Source organism: Mixophyes fleayi, chromosome 10, assembly GCF_038048845.1.
Source record: "Mixophyes fleayi isolate aMixFle1 chromosome 10, aMixFle1.hap1, whole genome shotgun sequence".
Lineage (NCBI taxonomy): Eukaryota > Metazoa > Chordata > Amphibia > Anura > Limnodynastidae > Mixophyes > Mixophyes fleayi.
In genome coordinates this window covers 42,149,424-42,168,861 of record NC_134411.1, presented here as the reverse complement: position 1 = coordinate 42,168,861, position 19,438 = coordinate 42,149,424, and the positions used below count along the sequence as shown (strand labels likewise).

At 37.1% G+C, this 19,438-nt stretch overlaps 1 protein-coding gene across 2 annotated transcripts; it reads left to right on the top strand.

Moving 5' to 3' along the window:
* The first annotated feature begins 228 nt into the window (after positions 1 to 228).
* On the top strand, positions 229 to 18,162 carry LOC142103472 (galanin peptides-like). 2 transcript variants are annotated; one of them, XM_075187520.1, is made up of 7 exons: positions 229 to 433; positions 2,610 to 2,690; positions 6,985 to 7,039; positions 10,893 to 10,964; positions 12,850 to 12,936; positions 16,847 to 16,924; positions 17,920 to 18,162. In XM_075187520.1, exons 2-7 carry the CDS (start codon positions 2,610 to 2,612, stop codon positions 17,979 to 17,981), a joined length of 435 nt encoding a protein of 144 aa, XP_075043621.1. In that variant the 5' UTR covers positions 229 to 433; the 3' UTR covers positions 17,982 to 18,162. The 2 variants fall into 2 exon arrangements, with proteins under 2 accessions (XP_075043621.1, XP_075043622.1); XM_075187521.1 differs by lacking the exon at positions 10,893 to 10,964 and having other exon boundaries at positions 247 to 433.
* The last annotated feature ends 1,276 nt before the right edge of the window (positions 18,163 to 19,438 follow it).

The window sequence follows — 19,438 nt, the reverse complement described above, 5'->3', positions numbered from 1 at the left end:
TAGGATGGAGCATCTTGGGCTGGTACAATCTGTCCACCCATGCCATAATCACAGATAATTACTAAGGCTGTTATCTGTCTTTTGCCTTCATATTGCTTCAAAGTACCTTTAATTGAATTGCTGTAATTTTTGCCCTCCCTTAATGTAGTGACTTGTGGAGTGGAAATGATCCAGTGACGTCTGAGACCATCACATGCAGCTTCGGGAGGGAGACTAGTCCATATGAACCATAAATACAGCATCCCTCCGGCTGCTTAACATAACACATTGGGGAGTCCTGCATATCTTACAATGCAGTGAGATTCCTGTTGTATTTTTTATCTTGGACCAGTCTGCAGAGCACTACTGTATGCAAGCTGGGAGCACCTGTAGCTCTATTCTGTAAGAGACAAGAGAGAGAAACTGCAAGCACAGCTACCCAAGTCAGCTCAAGGTTTGTGTCTGCCTTCCCTTTATTCCCTATCACTTTCATTGTTTTCCTCTCTTCTTTGTGCGTCCATTCTTTACTTATTTTTGCTATATCTTTATTCATTCGCTTCTTTATCTTCAGATGTTTTTCTTTACTTCAACTGTATTTTTCCCATTAACTTGCATCAGTCATCAGAATTTTATTGTTTTTCATTTGTTTGTTCACCTCTTTTTTGGTAAAATTATAATTATTTTACAAATAATTGAAATAAATAGCTATATAATACATTTTATCCTCCTTTCCATCAATTGCAAAAACATGCCTGTGACTTTACGTAAAAATAGAGACTTTTCATTTACATGTTTGTACATACCGTGCGCAAGCTACTCCTCTCAAAGTCAGGCAAGTCTCCATACGGCTAGTCGTCTACTGTACGTACTGTTGGGCTATGTGATTTACAGTCACAGGCATATTTTTTATATTGAGGGATAACTGCAATAAAATCGATTATGTTCATATTCATAAGTGGTTGAGTGCTGTAGAGTTTTGTATGGTTTTAAACTACATAGATGTCTGCACGCCACTTTAGAACAGACTGAAGTGCTATAGAATTGAGAAACACTATTATTTGTATATACTAAAATATATAGTGGATTTTAAACTTGTGTGGAACTTACCTGCACACTTTTTGCAGAAAATGAATAGAAATAAACAGTAGAGCTAGACTGCAACTCACAAGACTTTTTAAATACCAAAATCAAGTTAACTAGAAAAAGACAATGTTAGGGTCCTCTGTTATCTTAGGTCTTGATAAAGGTCCCCAAAAAGACTGAGACAGACTTTTCTTAAAGGAAAAGAACAAAACCTTTGTGTGTTCATGTGTGAGTGTCAGTCTCACACAATTACTTTGCAACTACAACAAAAATCAATTTTCGTTGCGTAAGGTTTTATCATAAGTTTTGCTTCTAATTGCTAGACATTCCTACTTTCACCTAAGAGATAGGAATTCTCAACAATACTGTCATCTTTATTATTACTGCTTTTATTTTATTAGATCAATGGAGGGGGGAGAGCTGTCTAATTCATGTTCTCCAAGGGCTGTAGCAACAGGCTTTACAGGATATTGAAGCACATTGATGTACTGTAGTGATATGATTAGTAGTGAGTTATATATTATATATTTAATAGAGTACTTTATTCTGTAAACATGAGGATATTAAAAGTTACCAAAGAGTGAGCCTGTAGATTGGGTGATACCAGGTAAACCACAAAACTTTCAGGTGATTGCTAATGTTTTTATAAACTACAGGAGAAGATCTATTAATTCTTGTTGAAAATATTAAGAGGTCTCTTTTCATACAGATATTTTCATATGAGTTTATACATTTATTATTCTAGCTAAATTGTGCAGATTTCCACCTGGACAAACCATGTTATAATGCAAGAGGTGCTAATGTCATTTTTGTGCATGCAGGGGAAATACTGTCTACTTATACATGTAGAACACAAATAATGTACATTTTTTTACACTGCAATTTAGAGTTGAGTTAGGATTTGCCCCACCTACCCACCCACTTCCAAACTGTAAATTTATCTACACTTTTAAATTAGCATGTCCTAGTCTGCAACGCTGTTGTGTCAAGTTGCAAAGTTACCCTTTCTATCTGGATTCACTTCCAAATCTAAATGAGTCCCTTTGTGAATTCTTTCTTCTATACATGTTTAATGGTTCGTTGCTGATAAAGAATTTCTCTTGATTCTTTATCTCCAATTCATTACTTATACAAAGTCATTCCTTGCTTAGTGTCACTTAGTTCATTATAATCTGCACCTGCATCAGGAACAATAGCTAAATGATGTCTCCAGTTTGGATAAATGAATTAACTGGCAGAATTCTCTGGACTCGTAGATGACTCGTTGTTTGCCATATTGTGTACCATCATAAACAGAGTCTGCAAGCACAGCTATCATTTTCCGTTAGGGAATTTTACATGCTCATTTAAGATCATTTGTACATAGTTGTTAGTGAATCTGCTATAAAACAACATTTTCAATGTTTTTTTAAATTTGTGTCTGTTGATTACTTTTTACATGTCCTGGCTAAATAAGTTTCTTAGGTTATATGATATTTACATATATTTGAAATAATATTTTATTGTACAACATACATTTTGTTTGACGGTTATTTGTCTTTTTTCAGATGGAAAAGTGCACCTGTCTCCTGTTGGTATCCTTAATATTGTGTGCCACTATCACACAGACCTTTGGACTAGTGTTAACAGTAAGTATACATTCTGATAAAAGAATTACATCACAGATACCACATGATATGCTACTATGTATTACATGTTCACTAGATGAGTTTCTGATCGCTGGGAACTAGATACAGGAACTGAAGACAGAGGGTACCGGTATTTTTAAAGTTATATTCCAGGGAGTAAATGTATTAAAGTACGTTTTTTTCAACTAGCCGGAAATCGGCGAGTTGACAGTTACAATTTAAAGCGGCGCTGGCTTGTAAAGGCAAACAAGCCAGCGCCGCCTTAAATCTTAGCTGTCAACTCGCCGATTTCCGGCGAGTTGAAAAAACCCGACTTTAATACATTTACCCCCAGAGATTGACTGTAGAGAGAGCTCACTTTCAGTTATGTTGCAAGAATATCTTGCTGAATTTGTGTTCTTCAAACCTGGTTACAATCAAGACATGGGGGTATATTTGCTATGCGAACCGCCGATTCCTGGTGCTTTGAAGTCATTTTCTTCAAACGACAATTCTATTAAAGACAAATCTCAATGGCTTTAATAAATGTGCCGTTTCAAATGATTTCAAAGTTATGGAAATCGGCGGTTCTACGAAACTGCCACATAGTAAATATCATAGTAAATATACCCCAAGGGCTTTATTTACTGCATATGCTAACATGGCACATTTATAAGGCAGCACAGTTCACAGGGGAGGCATGTAAATGTTTTTATGTTACTTTTTTGTTATACTTAGGGATATATTTACTAAACTGCAGGCAACCAATCAGATTCAAGTTATCATTTATTTAGTACATTCCTCAAAATGACAGCTAGAATCTGATTAGTTGCTATAGACAGCATCTCCACTTTTTCAAATCTGCAGTTTAGTAAATATACCCTTTAGTGTTTACCAACCATATTTTCCTATGCAAACTGATTTGTTGCTAAGCACAACAACTCCATTATTCCTGTTTCAAAGGTTTGATAAATCTACAGTAACAATCAAGAAGGGCAGCGTGTTAGACAGAGCAACCTGAAAATGTGGCGTTCACAATAATGCCCCTGATCAGTATAGAGTAGCAATTTTCACTGTTCTTTCAGGTGTTTTTGTTCTGCAAACTGTACTATTTTATGTGTACTCTCCCTAGGATTCCAGACTTGTCAAGTTCTTAGTGTTGGAAATCTACAACCTAAAATACAGATTTATTTGCTAGAATTCTGACTCCAGAGTCACCTGGATTAACAAAAGTAGTGTGAATAGAATCATGTGGTTGTTTTATTTCATTTGGCACCTTAAAGGCAGCAATTGGATTTAATAGATAATAAGTCCATTTTTGGTTTTCTGTTTAAAAAATATGAGAGCCTGACTAATTGTAAAAGCTGTTTTATGCATCTTTGTTCAATTAAAACCTTCTCTCACAGACTATATACGGAAATTTTGATGTAGGATATTATGTCATAAAGCCTTTTTTGTTTTTAGCTTAGTCGCATGTTCCCCTTATTTCCTGGTCAGTCCCCTTAGCAACTAATGTTAAATATTATGCTTTTCCTAGCATCGTCTAGCTCTGGTTAAAGAATATAAATGGGTATAGGGATGGAACCTATTGGGTCTAATGACACCATACCCACTTGCACTTGCGGCGGCACTACGGCATCTTTTGGACACTGCATGCTCTATGTCAATCTTATTCATGTGTTATCAAACTACAACATTTCCTGAGTGTGGCCCATTGATAGGGTGAGTCTGATGTCATTGAGGCAATGGGGCTAGAACAAGAGGGTCTGACAATAAGAGAGCAGTCAGACATCGTTCCTTATATTTACTTATTGGTGGGACAGACAAGGCTGAACAGTACATGCGATCTGTCCTCCGTGGCCCCCACTGTGCTCACAGGAGCATGCATGGGGATCCGCATGTTCTTTGGTGACTCTGGCGGCATGTAGGGGCAAGACTACTGCTACATACATTGATGGGGCGCAGCGGCTATGGGCTCCTCCTCACCCTCTGGCCCCGTAGCTGCTGCTCCCCCTGCAATGGAGGAAGTTTTGCCAGTGGATAGAGAGGTATAGCATAAAACTATGTATAGCATATAGGCACAATTAAAATAAAATATGTTTGGAGCTTAGAGTACCAATAAAACTGATATATACTGAATGTCTCTCACAAAGGGTTCTGAGCTGCAGGCAATGGCATCAGGCTTATATGTACATAATGATTAGAGACCCGGATCAATTTTAAAAATAATAATAATAAGTTGCAGAATAATAAAAATAATACTTTGCAGAATAAAATGCAGGGTATATAGTTTGTGGGTTGAATTAATTTTCTAAAAGTAGTACTAACAAAAAGGAGAAAAAATATAACAAAATAACCCATACAGGGATTGTTCTGTTTTGAAGCTTTAGGGATTTTATATTCTGCAGATATGATTAATGTTCCATCATGTGCATAATGGAAATGTTTTATGCAGATATAATCTACCTACTTATATAACTACACCTAATTCACTTATATCATGAGAGTCATTTATTGCAGACTCTAAGGCAGCACGATAAAACTGCAGCCAATTTAGAAATATTTAGATTATAGAATGATACAATCTTGAAACTACACAGTCATTCAATATTGATGTTATATTATATTATGATTTATTAGTCATACCGTCAAAAATACAATTTGGAATCATAAATACTGACTATGGGATAATAGGAATAAGTACAGCACAAACAGAAATGTAGAAATATTCCACAAATAAATTAGCACATTTGCGTTTGTCTAGACTTTGTATAACATTTTTAATATATTAATTTATTTTGTTTTGCATGCAAATGTAACCAATAAACCCAAAAAAAAAAAACACAAAGCATAAAATGTATACAGATGGGACAAATTAACTTCCAATATATGGCAAACTGTAGCACTAACCCACTCACATGCCTTGTACTCACATATTTTTCATGAGTAAATGAACATTGACACCTTCCTAGGGAAGGCAGAGACAAAGTTCTCACCTTGCTTCCCTGCTCCCAGTTTGTACCTCTTCCCCAGTCAACATGCTTACTGATTGTAGGAGGGAGCACAGTATGATACCAATCACCAGCGCTTCCTCCTGCAGTCTTTCTACTAGCAGAGCAGAGATAAGAAGCACACGTAGCGGAGGTGCAGGCGGTGATTATACTTCTTCTACCTTCCAGTTTATCTACATCAGGATCAGGCTGAGCTGGGGGGCAGGAGGGGGCACCTGTTCCCCAGGTTGGTCTCATAGTAGGCTACGTTGGGCCATCTGCATTTTTTCTTCCTTTAAAATGTTTATAAAAGGCTGCAGAGTCGAGTCTTGCTCCCTGGGCTAAAATTTGCCAGCCCTCCCCTGGCTGTTAGTCACCACTCTGCAAATGTAATGACTACAGGTGGAGGTAGCTAGTCTTTTGTGTGTGTTTGTGAGTGTGGGGTGGCTAGAAAGATCACCTCCGGCAGCTTAAGTGCTTGTACTGCTGCCGTTCTGTATGGTGAAACACACTTTCGTGTATCCCACCATTTCAATTACACTTGCTCCATCCGTATACATATACAGGAATGTAAGAACAATTATAGAGGTATTTTAGAGACAACATATGTGAGGAAATCACTTGAATAAAACAACTACCTAAACAGTCACTGATGAGAGTGAGCATGGGGGCTGGAAATCTGTTGGTATGGAATCTATGGAAATGGACCTTACCTACTGCAACCAAATACTATTAAATTAAAAGACACACATTTTATATTCTATATGCAGTACAATTCAACACAATACTTCAAAAAAACATCATAGTAACAAATTCCACTGATGATATACTGTAACACCTATGCAGATCTGGATTTAGATTTTTTGCCTCCTAGACCATTTTTGTTTAGCCCCTCAGCTATCTTACTTGCCACAGTGCTTCCTGGCACTAACCCCAACCACATCCCATGTGTACAGGAGGATGTCTAAAAAATAAAGTAGATTTTAGGAGCCAGCCACACAAGTATTTATAGTAGCCCAATATATCTATGCAGTTCAGAGATGTGTGTTTCCGATTTCCTGGCAGTGAACATTCACTTGGTGTGCAAGTCTTCATAAATTATGATAATGAACTGCTTCAAAATGGTTAATTGGCTTCTAATTAAATGGGCCATAGAATATGTGTGCATGTATGCGAAGATTAGATTGTAAAGAGCTGCTCAATATGTTGGTGCGATATAATAATTATTATTATTATTATTATAATTATTATTATATATGTATCTTTTGGTCATTTTATTTGCTAATTGATTTGTGACTTTGAATGTCATTTCTTTGCTTTAATAGGGGAAAGATAAACGAGGCTGGACACTGAACAGTGCAGGTTACCTCTTAGGACCACGTAAGTGATAAAACCTATGTTATATACAGCACATTTTAGCATTATACTTTGTTTAGCTTTGCAGCAGATGTTTGGCTTTATAGCAACTGATAAGGACATATATACCAAGAACAGAGCTATATATACATTAAAACAGGTCTTCTATTGTCTGATGTTTGTGTTTGTGCTTTAAGTTTACAGTTGGTTCTTAGGCTTCTTTGAATTTGTCCAATGCATGCAGTAAGTGTTCACTAATACCCAGGGCCGGTGCAAGCTTTCTAGGTGCCCTATGCAAAGTTTATGCAAAGTACCCCAAATACCCTGCTCCCAGTCCCTCACATGCACAATCAGCTTTGTCCCCCAAATACCCTGCTCCCAGCCCCTCACATGCATAATCAGCTTTGTATAATAAAGTGACTAATCTTACCTACTCCTGACTGGCTGGCAAGGCTGCAGTCCAGATGTAATGATGCCCATATGCCCTGATGCCTTGACATTGTATGTTGTTTTTAATACATTGGTTGAAATGTACCTACAAATGCACTCATATAAAGTATTGCTGAAAGGTGCAAAAGACGTCCTGATGGAAGTATTACATCTAATTACATATTCTTTATGCCACACTTTGTAATATGATTAGCACTAAGTACATAAACAGTAATAATAAGTACAGGCCAATACCTAGATTCCACGATCTTAGAGTATTTGTAAAGTTCAAGTCCATTTGCATAGAGAAGTCTGCTCTCCACCCTACGCTAACTAGGGAATGGCCCCTTAAATGCATAATCTTTCCCCTGTAAAGTTCATTTACATATCTTATCAACAAGATAATCCTTCTGCGTCATGTCATTGTATGTAATTTGTTTGTGTCATGATCCCCTCAATGTACAGTGCTGCGCAATATGTTAGTGCTTTATAAATAGAAGATAATAACATTGCTACAATAACATGTTGTCTCTACATGTCATTACTAATGCTCCCTCCGTGGCTCAGGCAGTAGGGGCCGTAGGTAGGAGCCGTATATGTCCTCAAATTGGCTGAGTGGCTGTGTGATGTCACTCAGCCTACCGGAGCACAGCAGCGGCTGCTGAGGAGCCTAGCGGTGGCTGCTGAGGAGCACAGCAGTGACTGCTGAGGAGCACAGCAGTGACTGCTGAGGAGCACAGCAGTGGCTGCTGAGGACTTTAGCAGCCACTGCTGTACAGGAAACTCCTCAGTATTGCAGAGCAATGCAGGGCACTCCTTTTACATGGTGCACTGCACCAATGGTAGTTTGTGGTAAACAACTGCCTTAAGCTGCCTAATGGTAGCGCCGGGTCTGCTAATACCATCCACACGGGTTTCTGATCAAAATAAGTACACATGTACAGATGCTCAGAGGCATAACAATAGGGGTGCAGGGACTATGAGGACCAGCAATGCTGGCAGCCATCCTCTATGGCCTCCTCTCCACCCGAAGCCCTGTTCCATTCTTTTTAATGACCTCTTCTTCATGCTCAGGAGAGGCCCTTGCTCTCCTCTATTGACAACATATTGGGTGGTGTGAGAGATGAGAATGACACTACCAAACCCCTGCCCAAATTTCACTTTAGGGCCCGACAATGCATGGTTCCGCCCCTGCAGTTGCACTTCACAAATTGGACATGTATGTAAAGAAGAATTCCAGGGTCCTATAGAATGTTCTCCAAATCTTCCCCTACCAATTAGTTGAAATTGGGATCCCTGGGACAATTTTTGTTTAACAAGTACTCAACCCTTCCTATCCTACCTTCAGAGTGTGTTCTCCGAGTCTGTACAATGTTCAAAGGGAGTCAGTGAGCAAAACTGATTGTCAGTTGGATCTGAACTTGTGCAAAAAGGGTATTTTAGGGAAGCACAACACATGTGCTTACTGCAGTGCAGATGCAATTTGTGCCTGGTTTTATGCCAGGCCTGTCCAACCTGCGGCCCACCAGATGTTGTGAAACTACAAGCCCCAGCATGCTTTGCCAGTAGACAACCAGTTGATAGCTGGAAGGGCATGCTGGGACTTGTAGTTTCACAACATCTGGAGGGCCGTAGGTTGGACAGGCCTGTTTTATACAAACACTCCTAATGTTAAGCAAAGTGCATAGATTTTGCATGTAAAAATGGCTAAGTCTGCTGGGAAGCAATATTTTGTATCTTATGATAAAAGGAGCTGGACGATGTGTGTGTTCTTTGCTGAATGTAGACTAAGTGTATAACTGCTACACAAAATAGAACTTGCTCGATCAATTTATAAGTAAATGTAATATTACATTTGTATTGCTGAGCGATTTTTGTGTGTGCTAGGAGCTAGAATAAGTTTTATGGTGCTAAGGCACAGTTAGAGGTATGTATCCTGTTTGTTTGTTTTTCCCTGCTAAAAGATTTGTTTAAGGCATAAATGAGGCTAAACCACAAAGTATTTTATGAGAAAATCTAAAAAGTTTACATTTCTGAAGACTGGTCCTAAACAGAAAGTAGAATGGACTTTAAAGTGATGTTTCCACTTTTGTACATTTCAAGTCAGACTTTTAAAAGCTGCAAAAGTAAGTACAGATTGACTTTACGGAGGACGCCCACATGAGGCGATGTACCTATGCATGTGCAAGGAGAACAAATAGGTGCATTTTTGTAAGATGTAAAACTCAGCATGGTCCTCATGTTTCACACTTTATATGTTAAGCTATGGCCAATTGGTCATCTAGCACCCAACACACAGAGTTAATTTGCTTTGACTGATTTTCACCTTTTATGCCTTGGGAAATATTTTTCCATTTTAAGAGGTAGGATGACATGACAAGCCAGATGGCCTCCAGAAATGGGCGCTATTGTTTCAGAGGCGTTCATCTACTACTTATCTAAATTATCCTCTTTCCCTTGGTTTGAGATGTTCTCAGTGGTCACTGTACTGCAGTATATATAAGCTGTTGTTGTTTTAAGAGATTGCTGTGATGACATTTCATCACAGTACTACTTCTGCTGCTACAGTTCTTGCCATTGCCTACAATCTATGCAAGGGGGCAAGCAAGGAGAAACAGGGGTAGCATGGCATAAATACAACCTTTGACAACTAAAGACAGACATATGGGACAGACGTTACGACTTAATGCACCCCTCCCTGCCCCCAAAAACAGACACGCTGTAGTAAATGTATCAGAGTGTGGTTTGTGCAGGTTTTGCCTTTAATCAAATCATCCATTTTAAATCTGCTCAGCAAGATCACCGAACAGTGCCAATTTGCCAGAATGGCACTTTGATACATTTACCCCATGGAGTGATTGTGATGCCTTCCTCCTGACTTCCAGAAACAATCAGACTGGTAAGCCATTTGCCTCCACTTGGCAGCCAATGCTTTAAACAAGCCAAACCAGTAGCTAAAACAATGGATTAAACTAGCTAACATAAAGCCTATGGCTGAAATAAGGAGAGTGTCATTACTCCACAAAAGATGACAGCTCCAAAGCATTTTCTTCAAGTTACATTCTATCTAAGTATTGTTAAATCAAGTAGCAGGCTACAGTCATACAAAATAAATTAAAACATTCTAAACATGTATAAACACATGCTAAATATAAAATACATGCTAAAGGTAATATAGCAATCTCTAAACATCTCTTTTCTCTGTAATGTATAGGTGCATTACAGCATGTGTTTATCAAGATATCAATTACCCCCATAGTTCCAGTATCAGGTATAATTTTGCAATTTATCCTCTTGTTTTTGTCCTTTTCTCTAAGTCAATTTAATCTCCTGCGGTGATTCTGTAAACTTATTTTCATTAAGTAGATCAAAGTGGCCTAATGTGGGTCTGTTACTACCAGATGCCAGCTTGGTTAGACTGGCTAATAGCCGTCATCCTTTATTTCAGGTCGTATTGATCAGCTTTTACTGATTAAGGAAATTCCCATTGCAATGGGGAGAGAAGAATCACCTGGGCAATGTAAGTAGGTTAGGAGAGGGCCAGTTCAACTTTTAATGGAAAACCGAATTTAAATGAGTTTTAAACAGTGCTACTTAAAATACATAAACAAACATGATTCAACTATACAAACATATGTAAAATCGTATAAAAATGTTATATAAATCCATTGGAAATGGATTGAACACAGTAAAAAAAAATATATAGACTAATCTCTAAAGGTGCATTACTAGATTGGGAAATTCCCCTTAAATCCATACTTTTAATCATTTACATGTAACATCATTTTTTTAATGAATCTAAACTACTTAAATTTAACATGGAGACTGATGATTCACTCTGGAACTTTCATATTTGCTATGTTATTATTGTTTCTATCTCATTATGTGTTCTAATAAAATATAAACCTATTTACCAACAATACCAACCCCTGCTGTAATCACGTACTCCATTCATAATTCACCTCTACCACTATATTCATAGCTCCATATGGAGGCAAGATGACACGTGCACTATAAACTGTATCAAATCTCTCATGTCAAGATGTGTGAAATGATTTTCTGGCACAAATGCAGCATTCTGTATAAGAAACGCCTCTTGTAAGCAGATGTTGATGATTCTAGTGCGGATAGTTGAAAAGCTGAAATTACCCAATTTGGTCAGTAATGAAAACTCCACCTCTCTGCTAGTGATATTACATTGAAGTTTGCTGCATTCATGTTTTGACTGAATTTAGTACAGTATAAATGGAGCTTTTGATACACACATCACCATCTGGGGTTACACTTCTTCTAGTAAGCATTTCAGAGGCTTACAGTTGAACGGAATATTTTATATATGATTTACAGTGAATGGGACCTTACTTGATAAAATGTGATTATAATCTTTAAAAGGTCTTTATTGCATAGTTCCATCTCAGCTTCACATAAGACTATATATAACCATTAGAATCACAGAGATTACACTGAATGCGTGAGAGATCAGGTAATTGTGAGAACATAGATTTCTGAAACTATATTTACCTTTGACCTAAACAATGCAAATAGTGATCATTACGATAGACTTTCCTTTATTGTATTAACTTTATATTTGTTGTGCTTCCAAGAACATGTCACAATCTTCTAGATTCACCAATCAGAATCACCTATAATAAAAGCTATAGGCTTTCACTACATCTGGTGTTTCAGATCTGTATAAGCATATTTTGTTTCTCCTTTTTTCCCAATTCAGTTATTCTACCCAACCCACAGACCTTTAACACTGTCGCCCAAAGCACAAAGGTGTTCTTTATTCAACTGGAAGTCATAACTATCTATGTACAGGATGCCATATATGTGATTTATCAAATTATTTTAGTGCTAGTCCTAATGTAAAATATTATAGGTTACTGGTAACTATTACGTAAAGAAGAACTCCAGATAAACCAAATTGTTTTTTGCATGAACCACTACACTGGTGCACTTGAAGCATTCTAGAGAAGTTTGTCTGTACACTGATAGAGTTTATAGGGTTCATTGGAAAAATTCACTGTCTTGTCTGCAGTTAAGTTGTTCCACTGTAATTACAGCTTATTTTGGATATCTCCAATCTGCGCTACAGATCTCAGTTCCAGCACTTACTGTATATTATATGTATTCAAAGTTAAAAAACTTGTACCAATATTTTGTTCTTTCCCAAATATACAATGCACCTTTATACTGTATATTTCTTTTTGTATAATTTCACTTGTTTGATAAAGTCTTATATCATCACTTGTTTGTACATGTTTTAGTTAAGCATGCTGCATTATAGAAATTAATTATTATTATAATAATTATTATTATCATGTCGCCATCCTAATACTTTGTATAATCAAAGCTACTCGGAAGTCACATGAAATAACCTTTCCTATTAATTTGTTTACTAGATGCAATAGATAATCATAGATCTTTTAACGACAAACATGGATTAGCTGGAAAACGTGAGCTACAGCCAGAAGAGGATGTAAAGTCAGGTAATATTTACTGTAATTATAGAAACATGTAGCAGACAAATTCAAAAACACGTAAACAGCTAAGCAGTGCCCTCTAATGCTCAATTTGGTAAAGTGCATGCCTGTGAAACAACATTGTTTCAAAATAATCCCGACATAAAACCAGTCCTATCTAATTTAGGATTTGTTTTGGAATAATTGTGACTGTCAAATACCCATAATTCTGTAGCTCGTAAGTAATCATTTTTACAAATAAAGTTTCTAGAAAAAGATTGATGTCTAGTAATGTCTTAATTGCCCATAGTTCAGGTAACTTGAGGTAAATAAAAAAACAAACATTTATTTTTAAAGGAAATCTTTTTTTTTATTATCCTCTTAAAATCCACCTGTTACCTATACAACGTTACCTATACTAAGTGAAGGCAACCATTTTGTTGACTCAAACAGCCTCAGTGATGTCATAGGTTCCTAGTTAATTCATAGGCCACATTCTCGTGAATATTGACTCACAAAATGGCTGCTTCCACTAAGTGAGCTGATGAATCTACATATGAAGAGGAAAGTGCCCACAATATCTTATTTTTAGATATGAAGAACTAAAAGGTGCTGTTGCAGACAGTTTGAGCAAACAATTGTAAATAGTGGCTTTATGTGCAGTGTTCATGGCATAAATTTATGGTTCTAAAAGCAGGTGAATACTAAAAGAAAAGTTCCCAGTGTTTCAGATGATATTTATTTTATTTGTGAAATATTTGAAGGTAATACTTACTGTAGAACCTTTCTCACAAGAGCACTGTCATAGTCATATAAGATTTATCAACCAAAGTTACCAACAGGTTTATGAAAATGTTGAATTAATGTATAGGGTGTAGGTGTCACATCTTCCTGTAGAGAGATTTAGCTATTGGCCAATTATCAATACTTTAAAATTGTCAGCCTTAGTCCGTCTTACATTTTCCTTTTTTCCACTTTTGGAAATCTGTCCCTTTCACTTGTCTTAGTCTCAACCCCCAGATTTCCTGATCTCAACCAATTACAGAAAAAGGAGCTCAGTGCGACTACTACTAGAGCATCACAGCCATCCATAACTTAATGTGTAACTAGTGGGGCACCTTATTGTTTTGGCTGTACTCTTGTTTAATCAGGGCCAAATCATTCACAAACATAACACCAGGGTAGATTTGCGTTACATCTAGATTCAGTTATCATAAGTACTGTTGGTCCTCCTTCTAGTAATGTGGTAGACCCCCCTTCCCCCACTGACGCATTAATTTAAGGTGGGCACCATTGAGAGAATGTTGTCCAAAAGTGGATAATTATAATTGAACTGCTAATACCACATATGGTAGTAATATACAGATAGAGACACATTCAGGCTTATTTAATAATGTGTCCTTGGAACAAATTTGGTTCTAAATTGCAACTGGATTTTGTTTATAAAATGGCATAATAGGTTGTATTTATGCCATTATAATGGCTGTTTTCATTTACCTATTTTTAATATGTGGTACAAATGGAAAGTTCACAGACTTTGTTTGTGCAGGCTTGCTCAATTACAGTCTACATAAGTAGTGTACTGACACACAAATGGCCTAATACATTCATGTGGTATTTTCCAAAACGTAAAACGTAGTGTACAACTCATATAAAACATGTGAAATGACCCATCTGTCTGAATGCATGTTCCTGTATTATTATAATGTTTAATTTGTCTCGCTGTTGTCTCTAGTATTTCTAGTTTGCTGGATTCTATTCCATAGGGTAATAGTATTCACACCATTTTCAACAGTTGTGTCCAGGTTTGCACAATATTTGCACCATTATGATAGTTCCATTTCTGTACTCTGTACTATCTTACATCACTTGTACAGTAAACTCATATTTGTGGAGCCATGCTAATGAACACAGATAATTGCTGTTTAAGCATGATGGGATAATTAAAAGACCGGAATAGAACTGGACATATGTACAATATTTAACCTCACTATGACCCTTATTATAAAGGATAAAAATGTGATTATTTTTTTTTACCATCAGAAAATAATGGGCAAATGTCATTTTATAATTTAGCATATTGACATTTAAGTTTCCTTAATTTGTTTTCCTGTTTATGTTTTTTTCTCTGTGTGTACCACCCTGTGCCAACAGTTTGGACAATTTATTGATTGGGGTTAAGTTTTAGCAAACACTCAGTCTCCTTGACAACATCTATAGTTTGTATTGTATAATTGTTTTTACAGTATTTGGACTGCAGATCCTGTAATATAAACATATCTGCAGCCCTCGTCATATTAACACTTGGCCTGCACTGCTTTACAGTAAATGTGAATAGAGTGATTGGGCAAGATAGGACTGTAACAAGTGCAAAGGTTTACACTTAACAGGGCCATTTGTCACACTAGAGTGCTTGCGTAAAGTGACAGTCAGACATAGAGGGGCTACTGCTGATTTCTCTAGAACAATACAGGTGATGCAAAGTTTATTACAGTGTATAGCGTGCCATAGCATACAATGTTATTTTTATTTTGTTTATTGTTTTCAATTAACTCAATATTCTAAAATAATCAGGCATCTGTTTCACCATAACACAGATCCTCATATTAATCTTTAGCTGTGGTGTGCAATTCACTACAATAAACTCTGCTCCATCTGTATCTCATTGTTAAAAACTGTACATTTCAGCTAACTGTAGGTTAAACTTAGTATTATTTCATTTGTAAGGCGTAGCAGTGCTCAGCAGCGCTATAAAACAGGGACAAACAAGGTAGACAAAATAAATGCAGACATGAAAACCAAAGGTAAGGAGGACCATGGTCATTAGAGGACTTAAATTCTAAGTGGAAGAGGGCGCAGCTGAAACAAGAGGAGGGAATGTGACTTAGAGTGGAGATTGGGACAGTTGTGCAAGTGCATCAGTGTGAATAGTGTTATCGGGGATAAGGTAAAGATTTTAAGCCTGATTGGGCGGGGTAGAGTATTCCTTAAGTTGCTAGCAGGACCAGAGAAGTCTTGTAGATGGGTGTGAGAAGTCTTTTTGAAGGCTTTGTAGGTAAGGGTGAGTAATTTGAATTGGATTCTGGAGGACACAGGGACACAGTGTATATATTTGCAAAGTAGTGCAGCTGACTCCAAAAACATACTAATAGGTTAATTAAATTGATCTTAGTCTCCCTCAGAGAGAGAGAGAGAGTGTGTGTGTGTGTGTGTGTGTGTGTGTGTGTGTGTGTGTGTTAGGAAATTTAGACTGTAAGCTCTAATGAGAGAGGGACTGATGTGAGTTCTCTGTAAAGCACTGTGGAATTAATGACGCTATATAACTATCTGATGATGATGCTGTGGAGCAGTGAGAGATGAAGATCAGTCTTGCAGCAGCATTTAGGATGGATTGGAGTAAGGATATAAGGGTGTTGGGGATTACAGGAGGTTGCAGTGGTCAAGACAGGAGATGATGAGAGAGTTGATAAGAGTTTTGGTAGCATGTTGGGTAAGAAAAGGGCATATTCTGGCAATGCTTTTAAGGTGAAGTCAACAGGACTTGGAGGGAGTCTGTATTTGAGGAATAAATCAGGGCCGGAGTCGAGTGTTACACCAAGACAGTGCGGCTTGCAAGACTCAGGGAATTGTGATGTTATGGACAGTGAGGGAAATTTGAGGGAAGGTGGTAACTCTTGCAGTAGGGAAGATTATAATTTCTATTTTGGACATGTTGAGTTTAAGGTAATGAAAGCCATTCATGTGGAGATAGCAGAAAGACAGTTGGTTACATGAGATAGTACAGAAAGGGAGAGATCAGGAAAGAGATACAAAGTAGAGGTGGTACTAGAGGCTGAATAAACCAGTTGTCCAAATGAATGAGTAGTTGAAATGCTTTGTACATGTAAAATCTATGTACACACATACATTTATTTAATTATCTTTTATGTATTCCTAGGAAACTTTTTTAGAACCCTGTCCGATGACAATGTACTACGCACACTGATTGAATTTTTAACTTACTTACATCTGAAAGGTAAGAACATGCTACTAAATTCTAAATGGTCTTAATAAAGATAACTAAGAGCAATATGGATTATAATACCAGAACTTCAAATGTTCTGGCCTTTAGGCTAGGGCTACTGATGCAAAGGTATGAGTATCATTTCATAAGATGAGACAACCAAAGTATAACAATCTTCCTGTATTTACTATTTCAGTGGACATCCTTCAATAATTACCAATGAATTAGTGAATGAAGGATTAATAAGATAAGGAGGACATTAAGTGGCTAAAGGTCATGCAAAGTAATTAAATTACGACATTGCACAACTGAAGGAGCTCATCGCAGTACGAAGTGCAAAGCACATAGGACAATGAGTTACAATGCAAGCTATATGGTAACAGCGCCTTGCGCTTGGCACTGTAGAATAGAACATTTCTTTCCACTGACTTATACACGCTCTTCTGACAGTGAGACAGTGGACTTGCTGCTGGCTGGCTCACTAACTTATATTCTGAGAGATATACATTTGTTGCCGGCTGTGTCCGAATGAATGAGGATGCTGCGGCCATCTATAACATTTTACATCTATACAGTCCACTTGCTGTAGGACACAGCACGTGTCATACAGGTGATTGTCAGTAAGAGAGGAGCATACAAGTCTCATTTAATAATGCTTTGTGGTTATATCAATCAATCACAGAACCCCTTGCACCACTATAGCCAAGCCCTTAAGGCTGATCTTTCCTACCCCTATCCTAGTTTTTACAGGATTTTTGACTGCCAAACATTATTTTCTTTGCTAAAGGAAGTTGTGGAAGAGATTGCAGAACATATCAATAATTACAGCAGATTTGTAAGTAGGGAAATTCTACAATTTTTCACTTTACACAGCATATTAAAAAGAAAACTTTTCCTGTATTAATTTAGTTCTGTTTATTGCTTTTGGTAATTATTTGTAACATGTACAGTACATTTTCTGTTTTCATTTCCACATGATTTTATCCCATTGTTTCTCTTCTTTCCAGAGTCCGGAGCACTTGATAATTTAACCGCACCAATGTCCTCAGAAGAAACAAACCAGTCCTGAGAAAAATAATTTGTTTGTATTTGACTGCATAATGATGAAATGACTAATCCAATAAATGTTTTCATTTAATGTTCAAAAAGTTCCACTTATAAATATATCCCAATGATACTACAGTGTATTTTTGCTTAAGTAAAATTAAGCCATACAATAAAAAATAGCAGCTGCTGTTTGATGTATTTCATATATGAAATGTGTGATGAAATTAAACCAGTTTGGCTAAATGATCTTGTATGTGCACAAGGCAACCATACAGTTATGAAGCTTTCAACATGGCTTAAAGGCATGCTCTTACCATATAAACACTGTGTCTTAAGGAAAGATCCATCTGCTTGCCAGCAGGAATATTTGATGTGGTATTACATAGCTGTCCAAAACAATGCTAGATATTTTAGCACAATTACAAACATTGCTCAATGCAGTAACACGAAAGATGACAGATTCTTCAGTTGCAGTGTAGTTGCTCAATACTCAGCAGTGTTAGACTGGTAGAAGCAGGACCCACTATTAGTTTTTCTAATAATGAATTATTAAGTGTAAAATATTATACTAGTGTTAATTCAGACAAGAGTCAATGGTGGATATTTACTGGTCTTTAAAAGCAAGTCCAAATCTATTAACTGAGCCAGAGTTCCCCTTGAAACGTAATTCATCACATACCACTGAATTGTAGAGTCCCTACACTTTTTTCTGCTACATGGATACTTTCAATGGGCAATTCTCCAGTGTACAATAGCAGTGTCTGTGTCCAATCGCAATGATCCTGCATTCTTATGCTACTCCTACTTAATAGTACTACAAGATTCTCCCCATTTCTTGCATTGGGTCAAATGTCAATCACGTTTGTGTTTATTCTTATTGCACAGTGGTGAAATACTTACACCCACTAGCTCTTCTGTAAACTACAGTAATCTGAGAATTCTGGAAGTTTTCGTTGTATATTTTACTTTACAGATGTGTATAATAGGGCACAAATACAGAGAAAAATCCCCCAGCACAGAGCGGCTATTGTATTTATATGCAAAATGCAGAAACCTCAGTTACACACATTAGCAAATGTATGATAAGCCACCTGCCCCGTCAAGGCGCTTCTGCTAATAGGGTGATCCTAACTCTAAACAATGAGACTCCCTATATACTGGGTCATACATTTATATGTTTTTAAATTGAGAGCTAACTTACCAAGAGATACCCCAGGAACCTCCAAATGGCAATACAGCACCAGCATCCCCATCTGCTCTGGATACCAAACATGTCTCCCAAACAACAATACAGAAATGGAAGACGCTCAATCAATTTATAGGTTCACAGCAGGTGCTTGAAAGGGTGGGGTTATCGAGAAATTAAATGAAAAAAATCCCCAAGCACACTGCTGTGAACCAGTAAAGAGCTGCTATTCTACTTGTACTTGCCTGTATTTGTGCCTTTCTGGATAACCCCACCCTTTCAAGCACCTGTTG